Source organism: Chelonoidis abingdonii, chromosome 7, assembly GCF_003597395.2.
Source record: "Chelonoidis abingdonii isolate Lonesome George chromosome 7, CheloAbing_2.0, whole genome shotgun sequence".
Taxonomy (NCBI): Eukaryota; Metazoa; Chordata; order Testudines; family Testudinidae; genus Chelonoidis; species Chelonoidis abingdonii.
The window spans coordinates 39,823,715-39,835,904 of NC_133775.1; the positions used below are offsets into that span (position 1 = coordinate 39,823,715).

General features: G+C 37.5%; 1 protein-coding gene across 1 annotated transcript in view; it reads right to left on the bottom strand.

The window, feature by feature from the left end:
- Positions 1 to 2,098: 2,098 nt before the first annotated feature.
- Positions 2,099 to 12,190, bottom strand: part of OLFM3 (olfactomedin 3) — a 120,350-nt gene continuing 110,258 nt past the window's right edge. The window contains exons 5-6 of the mRNA XM_032797068.1: positions 5,889 to 5,995; positions 2,099 to 4,575 (exon numbers count right to left, since the gene is read on the bottom strand). Coding sequence (XP_032652959.1) covers positions 3,898 to 4,575; positions 5,889 to 5,995 — 785 coding nt within the window. The 3' untranslated portion in view covers positions 2,099 to 3,897. The remainder of the gene's footprint in view (positions 4,576 to 5,888; positions 5,996 to 12,190) is intronic.

Consider the following 12,190-nt stretch of genomic DNA (forward strand, 5'->3'; position numbering starts at 1 on the left):
TGCTGTTGAATTTGGAGAACAATTTGAATTCCAATTCTGATGTATTAAATGACCCTGTTCTTTAGCTTTTAAAAAATATTCCTTTTGAGCCACCAATACGAGAAGGAAATTCAGGCAATCAATAGTGATTCACATAAAAATGAGCACTGATGGTACAACCAGAAGGAAGCAGCATCTTTCTTCAATGGTTATTTCCCAGTTAGAACCAGACTCTGACATCTTTACTCTCAATGAATAGTGCCTTATTCCCCAAATGGTCCCATTGACTGCAGTGGGCCCCTCATGAAACAAAGTACTACTTAAAATGAGTTAGGGTATCAAAATCTGGCCCATAGTTACATAATTGCTGTTGCTGTTATCTATTTGTAGTTCTGAGACAAGGTGGGAGAGGCAATATCTTTTATTGGACCAACTTCTGCTGGTGAAAGAGACAAGCGTTCATGCTTATTCAGAGCTCTTCTTCACCTTCTTGACTTGAAGAAGAGCTCTGTGTCGCTGGAAAACCTGTCTTGTTCACCAACAGAAGTGGGTCCGATAAAAGATATTATTACCTCACCCACCTTATCTCTTTAATATTCTGGGACCAACATGGCTACAACAACACTACAAAGAAAATTTGTGTTTCTGACACCATATGAAGTTACTTTGTTCTCATGTAGAAATATGGCAATGTTACCTTGATTTACCATGCAGTTACCATTGTTCTCAAAAGAGCTGCTCCTCATATGTTATTGGCACAAGAATTAATTGTATTTTGTGGTAATTCAATGAACAGAATCTTGTATACTAACTTTTGTTTTTTAAATATTACATTTGTGAGGATTTGTGAGGGGTATTGCTCCTAGAGCAATTTGCAGTTTACCTCAGACACTAACATGTCTAAACCCATGTCTAAATCCAGCCCTAAAGAAAGGCTGGGTTTACCTGTAACAGTTTTTAATACAAATATCCATCCACATTCACATCAGTATGACTAGGTGAATGTTTGGAAAAAAAGATTCACAAATACTGCTCTGGTACTTGGGACTCCTAGTCATTTAGTGGAAATGAGCAGAGACCAGTAGAAACTGATAAAGGCCAGTTGCAGCAAATGGACAGCAGTTAAAGAATCCTAATGAAATGTACAGAATTTCCATTAGAGAATATGCAGAACAAGAATTTTTCACAGGAATTGCAGTGAAATTCCTCCATGATTCAGAGGGCCCTCTGCATGACTTAAGTCCTAGCTGCTGTGCAGGTTGAGTGTGCATGGACAACTGGACTGGGGAGTCTGAACAATAGAGCTGGTTGAAAACTTTTTGACCAAACACTTTTTGACCAAAAGGGTTTTTTGGAGTGAACAGCAATTTTTATGAGAAAATTTCCATTTGTGTTTACATTTGGGTAGGTTTTGTGGGGAAACAAAAGCTGTTTTTTTTCTCTACAGTTTTCAACAGCTGAGAACCAAGAATGTTTCAATTTTCAGTTTAACAGACACCAAAACTATTTTGGCTTTATTTTTTTGGAAAAAACCTGAAGAACTCAGCCAAAATCATTTTCATAGAAGTGAAATACATTTTTGACCATATGTACTGCCCACCCTTTATATGTACCAGAGATGATCTCCATGACAGCCTCACACAGGCTGGTGTGGAAGATTATGTTGGAGGTGGGTTAGGGGAGGGGCTATGAAATCTGTATTTACTGTGACCCCAACACTCAGAGTAACTGATATTGAAGAGTTGTGATTGCTATTCCAGCAAGAGGAGGGGAAAAAAATGGTGGCTGGGCAGCAGTCTTCCTCTTTCATCTATTGGCAAACATGTTTTTTATCTCAACTCTTTACACCTCATGAGAATTTTTTTTCCAATTAGTCAGAAAAAAAGGCACACTATTATTCCATTCTTTCTGTGCTTACATATTGCACAACAGACACGCTTCGAGACCAAATATACTTTAAGAAGTTAACACATTTGGAAATAGACAAACTGATCTCAATTGGTATGTTGGAGGTAGAATTAACAAATGAAATAGCTTCAAAATAGATCTGTTAAAAAGGAAATTTTTAATTTTTTGACAAAAGAACAAATTTTTCATAAAAAAGATTTGTGAGTCCCTCCACTTCATCATTTTCCATTTTCTGGTTAAAAGGATTTGAAAAAGGTGTTTATTCTAAACACATTTTTGGGGAACAGAGCCTTTGTGTTCTGTACTGCAGACTTGTGGCTTTCATAATCTGTGATATGCGTCATGGTAACGTAAAATAATTCTGTATCATTCTTCATGTTATATAGCATTTTTTTCTTTTATACCATGTCAGTTGCAAAAATAAGTAAATAAATCCTCTACAAACAACCTCATCCCACCCTCAAAATTTTGAAACTGGTAATATTAGTAAAAATCACAGATTTCACAAAAAACTTCCTTTCAAGAGAATTAGTTTTTGATCAGAGGCAGCAATACTATTTCAGTCAATAGCTAAAATTTTTGCTAAATATCTGTTGCAGTTTGTTTAGCCATGCAATATATTTCCCATTTAAATCAATAGACCAGGACAGCATCTACTAATGTATGTACCTCTCAGTAACAGGAGAGTTCATGCTTAATGTTATAGTTGGCATTTTCAGGGAAACTATCATGATGGATACCAGATGTCATGCCTGACCACTTTGCTGCTGCTTTTTTTGAGCTGCTATATGCCCAGACAAGCCTTCCCCCAGTGGAAATGTGCTCCTGTTAATGTAGGTAATGAAGCTGGCAGATCCAGGAAAGCCACCTCCCTTCTACAGTGGCCTCTATTACAGCCACCCAGATGAGCAGCTCGCACATATAGGAGTGCAGGCTGAGGCAGCAGCCCACCTACAGTCCTAAGTAAGTCTCCTCTTATCCTGCAGTATTCATGTAAGCCTTGAGAGCCTGCCCCCAAAGGAGGAACCCACAGACAGGTTACAGAAAGCAGTATGTAGCTTTCTGCTACAGATAGGGAGAGCTACAGAACATGAGAGGAAAATAACACCCAAAATTAGAGAGTGAAAAATACATCAGAAAGAAAATGGTTGGGAGGAAGAAAAGGTAGAAAATGGCAGGAGAGAGAAAATGAGCAAGACAATTGATAGTGGGAACAGAGACTGGCATATGAGGATACAGGCTGATAGTGCTTATTTGCTAGCATGTGTGCATCTACCAGCCAAAAGTTGGGGACCCACTGTCATGTGTTTGATAACATTTTAAATTGACCCCTGTTTAGAACTGTGACTAAACTTCAATATATTTTATAAAAAATAGTACTTAGTTTACTTTCACGGAAGTGAAGAGATACAATTGCACAATGGTGGTTACAATGGTAGAAATACATATAGTCGATAAACTGCAAGTGAGTTCAAAACATACTGTACAGCACCGCATCAGAAATGGTGTGATGGCAAAATGAATCATATACATTTTTTCAAAGTAAATCAAATCCCTAAAATCTTTCTCTTGGAATAAATAAGAATAATGTGCATTATGCTTCAGATTGCTACCAAAATATTTCCTGATGTTGAGCAATAGACAGATTAAAAAAGACATAAGGTGAAAAAAGACATTCATGCATTTAAGCCACCATTAGTCTCTGACTCTAATATAAGGCAGATCATAATCTTTTTAAAACCATCTTTAGCCACTTAAACCCTCTTTAGTGCGTTTCATGACAAGGTCATGGGAGGCCTTGTTTTTTCAAGAGTTAGGATGCTCGTATTTCCAACAGGTCATTTTTGACAGGCTCAGCCATATTTGGAACACATTGCACAGTAGAAAATGCTTTCATTTTTTAATGAAAAAGAACTTAAATGAAAAGAAATCCAAAAGGATGTTTTAGAGTTTATCACAAATGACACTTTTGAAGTGTGCGTGTGCAGGGAGTGGAGGTGAGAGACAAGTTTATGTGTCATCTTCAGTCTTAATAATGTGGAAAAGGGTGACATTGAACAGGACCTGATGTCCATTGTTCCAGGCATAGAGAGCTCTATCTCTTGCATTGTAGTCAAGCATGGATATATGAAAGTACTGATTATGGAAAGGAATGTCTGTATACTCATAAGTGGAGGTTTTCGTGGAATAAGAATAGTAGACCTTGGCTCCTGTTAAATGTGAGTTGGTAACATACAAAGTTCCACAGATCATGAAGGATTCCCCTGCACTTCTCTTTGGATAGCCTGTACTCCAGCTCTTCATCACTTCTAACGTATCCTGGTTTAGCTGGCTGATAACAATGTTGCCTGCATTCTGGTTGGTAGCATATATGGCCCACAGCCCAATTTCATCTGCCATCAGGTCAATATCTGAGAAGCCACCCCAAGTGTAGGGATACACATTGTGAAAGCCAGCATACTCCAGGCTACGCTGTGCAAGCACCCGTCCTGTGTCAAAGCTGTATTTGATGATTATGTTACTCTGATACTTGTTGAAATAGAGGGAGCCATTGTAGACAACATGATTGGTTCCTGCCCATTTGAACGGAAGATTGTATGTTCTTGATTCAGCCCCACTGACAAAGTCTGTGATTGATTTGTATTCACGGACAATTTTATTGTTAGTATAACTGTCCATGTACCAGACCTGAAAGAAAAATAAAGAATAGGCTGTAAACTACTGAAACAGAATCCTTAGCTGATCATGCTTTATTCTGAGAACATTTTAAAATATGTTCCAGAAATCCTATGGCATTATAAGTTACTAGACTTGCTCATAAAACCTACAGAAGCGCAGCATGTGTGTGTATATTTATTCTACTTCAAAGACATTAGTAACACTAGCATTTTGGATCAGAACCTACTCAATAGTCTCTCTGAGGCTGCTTTCACAACAACGTCTGCCAGCATCAGAGAAGTTTGCTTTGAGAGTGTTCTCATAGCTTGGTCCTCTGGCTCAAGGGGTCATTAGTATTGTTAATGATGTGCCCAGATTGTGAAAATCCCAAAGATGGAAGGAAAATTGAGTGTGACTCGAACTTTTGAGTCACACCCAGAATTAGAACTGGTTGGAATTTTTCAGTTGAAACTTTACTTGAAAAATGGCATATTTTCAGGAATGAGAATTTTCCTTGAAAATGTGTTTTCTGGGTTGTTGTTGTTTTTTTTGTATCTTACCGATTTTTCCACTATTTGGTTCCCCATCACCTTTCTCTGCAATTTTATCTTCCACACCTTATTACTTTATTTCACTCCTCACCTTTTTTCCCCTTTTGCCCCTGATAAAGGGCAGAGGGAAAAGAAAGTAAAAGAAATAAAAAATAAAAAATAAAAACAAACAAAAAATTTCTTTTTGCTGAAAATTTGGAAAACTTCCCCCAAAGTGAAATTTTGTTGATAATTTTTGTGACATGGACTTACCTTATTTCAACTAGCTCTGACTGAAATCAAGCATACTCAAGTGCATAGATTTTTTAATATTGGCTTTATCAGGTAAAGACCTGGATAAACCACACTGAGGGCCTAACTCTGCAAGCATGTTAGTTTACACATGTAGGAAGCTCATTGACATCAGTGAGATTACCTACATGAGTAAAGCTACTCATGAATAACTGTTTACAGGATTGGGTCCTTAGAAGATGTCCACTGAAGAAACTATAATGAAAAGAAAGAAAATAATGTGTATTTGTATACAGAATACAGACTAGTATGCATCCTCCCCAAAACAAGCAGTTTATAACTAATGAAAATATGCAATATGATAGAATTATATTTTTAAGGAGAATGGGTTAACCTTTTTTTCCCTGAAGTACTCCAAAAGATATAATTTGAAAATGCAGGGAATATAAGAAATAAATGCTAACTGGTAAAATCTCATGTAGGGAAATTATCTCCTTGTAAAAATTAAAAATGCAAATAAAATATCAGAAGAACAGAAAGATATTCAATGCTGCAACGTACTCGATTATTCTTTTTTGATGCTAAAGGATCTGTCATCCAGGCTCCAAATCGGGTTCCAGAGGTCTTGACTGTAACGGGGCCTGTAATTTTCATCAATTTGCCACATGCTGAAATTGGAAAAACAAATGTACTCTTATGAAAGCCACAAACAATTTTTACATAACCTGACCATATTCTGACGGATGTCAAAGAGTTGTCTAGTGAACAAGACTAATTGCTATAAACCACAGAATGATTTCAGGATGTATGGGGGCTGATTGAAAATAGCTCTTGATCCTCAGCATATGAACAGTGGTAGTTTACATTTTCTCCACTGAAAAGGGAGACAGGGATTTTTTAGAAAAGTTATAAAAATGTTTCAGAATCTTTATTATCTTCTGGGGTCAAACAAAATAAGATAAAATATATTAAAATATCTCCCCCACCAGACTAGAAAAACCAGAAGCTAGTGTTGTCTCCAAATGGATTTGACAAATCTATCCCTTCCTTAACAACTTGACACGTCAGAAGGAGAAAAGGAAAATTAAAAAATTCTACTGCAGATTCCCAGTATTGCATAATCCAAATTTTCATAAATTTAAAGATTTTGAATCGACTTTCTTCAAAATTATATTCAATTTACATCTACATCTACATTACAAAATTACATTCAATTTACATGATTGAAAAAGAAGCTGTTTGAGCTCCTCCTGTCTTAGAATGAATTGTCTAAGCACTAACAGCTCTATCCTGCAAATGTTACTGGCATTAGTGCCTACTAATGTGAATTAATCCCATTGTTATCAGTCTCCCCAATACCATGTGCAACTCAATTCAGGGAAGTGGAGTGGATTCCATTCTTAGGCCTGGTCTACACTAGGAGGAGGTGTCAATGTAAGATACGCAACTTCAACTACGGGAATACAGTAGCTGAAGTTGAAGTATCTTATTCTGCCTTACCTCCCGTCCTCACCACGTGGGATCGACGTCTGCGGCTCCCCTGCCACCTCCGCTACCGCTGCTCGCTCTGGTGGAGTTCCAGAGTCGACAGGGAGCACGTTCGGGGATAGATATATCGCGTCTAGATGAGACGCGATATATCGATCCCCGATAAATCGATCGCTACCTGCCGATATGGTGGGTAGTCTGGATGTACCTTTAGAGAACTGAAAATGGCAGATCTAAAATCCCATTCACGTGCCCCTACAGAAAGACCTGATTGATTCCTGCTGTCAGTTTATGCGACAATTCACAGATTGTTATTTTCTAATTTCTCCCCACACAACTCAACTCCATAGGAGCATCTGGAATAATAATCTAAGTTATAATATAATTAACTCCAATATGCCATAGATAACAGTTACAGAGATAGACTCGAATGTGTAAAACCACCATAGGTTTATGAGCAAAGTGATCAGCAAAAAACACCATAAATGAAGAAAGTAAAAATAAGAATTATTCTGGAACTGTCACCGCATCAATGGACATCTAATCCACCATGCTGTCCGTTGTTAGACTGTCTGGGATGAAATAATGAGAGTCAATTTGATCTTGAGTGCTGACCTTCCTAATAATCCAAAAATCTATATTTTAGGGGACATTAATAACATGCCTATTACCAACAAAGCTCACAGGGAATTTATTCTAAATTTATATTGCCAAAAGACTTAATATCATAGAATGGTGTAGATGAATAAGTAACCTTCAAGTTTGGGAAAAAATGATATTCCAGCTGAATGTAAATATTGAAACATTTCATGATTTTTTTAAAAAAACTATTTTAGATATAAATAATTCATTCTGATATAACTGCTATTGCACATGACACAATCTAGCCAGGAAAGGTAAGAGACAAATAGAATATAACCCTTTAAAAGCTAAGGTATATTATTCAAAGGAGCAGGTCACATCATGATTTCATTTTGTAATTTATAACAACAGACAAAGAATGCCCTGTATTATATGTTCCTATTTCAGCCAGTTATAATGGGGCTATTGTTCAGGTAGTTTCTGAGTTATCACCAAAAGGAATTCAATCCGAGGCTAGTGAAACAGGTTTTGTTTTTACTATGAAGGCCCTCTTTTTAAAAGAGACCTAATTTATTAGTTGACTGTTAATGCTGATCCACACAAGCAAGCATCTGTGTATCTCAAACTCAAGTTGCAGGATCTTTTGAAGACATACTGGATTAAACACGTAGAAGACAACACTTTTAAAATTCTGTTCTCTCCCCTCCCCCCCAGTTGCTTATAGTATTTAATTAACTATCTCTTCAGGGACTTTTTTTACAGAACTGCTTCCAGTGTCACATATAGCCTGAATGCTACTATTCTGGTATGCTTTACAAATCTCCATTGTGATCCCAATCAGGCCAAGTTTTACCCTCATTTAAAATAGCATGTCAGCGAACTCATTTGTGAAGGATATATACGTGGAGAAGTCAGAAACCATTTGGAAAGTACTATAACAATTATGATTTGAGAATCAAATTAGTGGAAAACATACAGTGCACTGAAAGAAATTAGAATGAAATTAATCACCACAACTCATTTACATTTACTTGCTGTTTTTTTAACTAATGGAAAAATACAAACTGAATAATGTAAGAATTTGTTGGGTACATAATTAGTATCATTCAAGTATTGTGTTAAAATTAGAATTAAAATACACGTTTTCCATTTTAAAAAAATTTGGAGTCCTAAAACAAAGGATATTTTAAAAAGAAAAAGGAAAATTTAATTCAGGAAGATACAGAAGTATACAAAATTATCCCTGAAATTTAGCTCTAGAATTTACAATAACAGTTGGATAATTATCTTTCAAAACCCATGGAGGGCTAATCAAAGATGAAGAAGAGGGATGAATTTAAAAAGAGACAAAACTCTGGTTTCATATAATCCAGTGGGGACAGCACCTCAAAAAAGAATGTTGCCTCCACTTTCTCCTCTCTCTGTTGCAGTTCTTGGCTTTCCCTTTCCTTTTTATTGGTAACAGACGCCTCAAAGCTTCTCTCTCCTTGCATGGGGAGCTTGATGAATCAGTCTGTGCTATTTAGAACTAACTAAGGCTACCCCATCTTATACCCACCACATTCCATCTCCACTTTAAAGTTTACTTTGGATCCAGTTTCTGGTATGGCCCCCAGTGGCGCATTGTGGGTCCGTTGGCTTCCTAATGTAATTGCTCTAATACTAGTGCACAGTGTAGACTGGACTATTCCCCTCTGTGATTTGGAGGGAGACAGGAGGAGCAATCCATGCCCACCTCCAATGACTAATGTTCCCAATCCTCCTACATCCCTTAGAACAAGCTCTCTCAGCACAACCTCTTCCCAGCTGAGACTTTCACTCATGGAGTGCGGTGATATGTGTCTTCAGTCCTGCCCTCCTTTCAAAACTCAGCAGATTCCCCCGCAGTTCAATGTATGCATGCATCCCTCATTTGTGGCAATATTTAAAAAGGTATCTTCAGTTTTAATTTGAAAAGTCTGGTCATTTTTATCAACAAGATTGCTTTGTGTGTGGGAGGTGGTGGTACAGAGTGATAGTGGGCAGGGGAAAAGAGAAAATAAAACTCCCATTTTTGCATAAGGCTGATCTTCTCTGATTAGAAATCTAATTGGACCCCATGAAGCCAAAACAGGGCATCATAAACAGATAGCTAAGGGCTAATGTCTCTTTCACCTATAAAGGGTTAACAAACAGTGACCTGCAACACCTGACCAGAGAACCAATCAGGAGACAAGATACTTTCAAATCTTGGTGGAGAGAAGTCTCTCTTTGTGTGTTTTTGTCTGTGGTTCTCTCTGGGATCTGAGAGTGACCGGACGTACTACAGGTCAATTTTCTATTCAAGTAGTAAGTGCAAGTAGAAAGGTGTTTAGTCTTTTTAATTGGTTTTTTATTCAAATGGTATCTGGCTGGTAGAGTTTTAATGTGTTTGCTGGAAGTATTTTAAATTGTATTTCTGCTGGAGGAGGCTTTTTCTCCAGTTTCTATAAGCTGAAAGACCCTGTAATATCCATCTTGATTCACAGTGATTATCTTATTCTTCTTTCTTTTATTAAAACTTTTCTTTTAAATACCTAATTGATTTTTTCCTCTGGTTAAGGCTGAGGTATTGAGTCTGTACTCACCAGGACTTGGTGGAGGAGAGAGGAGGGGGAGGAAGGTGAATTTCCTTGTGTTTTAGATTCACGGAGCTTGAATCTGTATTGCCTCTGGTGAGGGGAAGGCAGGGGGGGAAGGGACATCCTCCCTGTTTTAAGATTCAAGGAGTTGAATCCCAGTGATCTTCCAGGGTAACCCGGGGAGGGAAAGCCTAGGAGAGGCACTAGTGAGGGAAAGAGTTTACTTTCCTTGTATTAAGATCCAGGGGGTCTGGGTCTTGGGGGTCCCTAGGGAAAGTTCTGGGGAGACCAGAGTTTATCAGGCACTCCAAGTCCTGACTGGTGGCAGCTTATCAGATCTAAGCTGGTCATTAAGCTTAGAGAAATTCATGCTGGTACCCCATTTGTTTGGACTCTAAGGTTCAGACTGGGGAAAGATACCATGACACAGGGGTTTCAGTTACAGCAGCTGGTAAAATTTCTAGATCCTGTTTTAAAGTTAGAAAGTGACCAGATTAAAAAAGGACATAAAGAGCTGGTGAAAAAAACCCAACATAAAATGGGGAAAATGTCATGGCTCTCCTTCTCTTGAAGTAAAAATAAATTAAAAAAGAAAAGCTCTTGGTCCAACTCATTAGATGCTTTCTGGATAGTCAGTTTCTTGTTCCCTTTGGAAACAAGATAGAAAGTGAATTCTCTAAAAACAGACCTGGAAGGCAGACATGCTGGCAGCTGAGTGACAAAAGGAGAAATGATGGAATTATCCCCTGTTATGTTCTTTGATGAACTCTGACATGAATGGCGGATATTAGCAAGTACAACTATATTAGACATTCATGTTAATTGTTTTACTGAATCTTGGTGTTAATTGGAAACATCTTGTTACTATCTTTTAAGTGACTAATAGTAATACCATAATACAGGATTGTTTGCATCACAGATTTATCTAGTGCCTGTGCCTGTTTGTGATATAGTTGTGAATTCAGAAATATAGCTGGGAAAGATCAGTGAAGCAAAGAAATAATCTGCCACATGAGTTTTCTACAACAGTAGTGGTGGCTAAGAAATGTAAACAGCCCACAGATTATTTTTCAGGGCCAAAACTCCTTTTTTTTCTGTAAGAAGAAAAGTGTGACAATGTAGAAATAACTCTTGTCATAGCACATAACCTTTTGACTATAATATACCTCATAAGCAGAAATACCAGATGATAGTGAGAAAGGAAGGTCTTGTGTACTTCCAGCCTAGCAAAAAAGAGAAAATTTTAGAACATTCTCGTGAGGGCCTGTTTGATAGATTTGCAGTCCTTTTTCCAGAAAAAAGATATCCAGATAGGTTTAGATACCAGCAGATTTTCAGGATAAGATTTTTCTAAAACACTGAGTATTGGTCTAAATCTGCTTCCACTGTAAAAATTTTAATTGATTTCAGTGGAAGCAGCAAGGCCCATAATGAGTGCATTTGAAAATCCCAATGGTTATCCTAACTGAACAGCCAAGCCTTTTAATGTTTATCCACTAAATGTGATTGTATAAGAAGTACAGTGCACCATCTCATGGGTGTTTGTAGCCTGATTCCCTTCTTGTACTACTGTTAATCCATGGACTTCAATACAGCTGCTCATGATTTACAGTGGTTTAAGAAGATGATCAGGGTACAGGATGAGGAGCATATACTACCCATGAAGTAGTTTAGAAGCAGATGCACTATCCCTGCATGCTAGGGAACCCTGGAAAGCAGAATGCTTTCCAGAACTATCTGTAGGGGGCTGAGACACTGCCAGCACCTACTCTATATGTCACTGGAACTTATGGGGGAGGCTAGGAAGACCCAGTGAGCATGTGGCTATTTTGAGGTACACATAGGAATGGGTAGCCAGTGCTAATATATTCCCATAGTCTCTGTGATGACTAGAGTTTACTCTGAAGATTACAAGTTTTATTATACACCACAAACCAAAACAACCCCACTGTAATGATCATACAAGTAGTTTTTTTTTTAAGTAAGATTAATTTTTAGATGCATTGCTGAAAGAAAATGAACCGAATAAATTTAGTACAAGGACAGAATGGAAGTTTTCCTGGTTAATTAGCAAACATTTACCTATTGAGCTCTGCTAGTACCTAGTTATGAAGTTTTCCTTTTTCTGTCTCAAACACAGTCAATCTGGCTTTTATATGCAGAGCATTTCAGGTATTTATTTAGATACTAAAC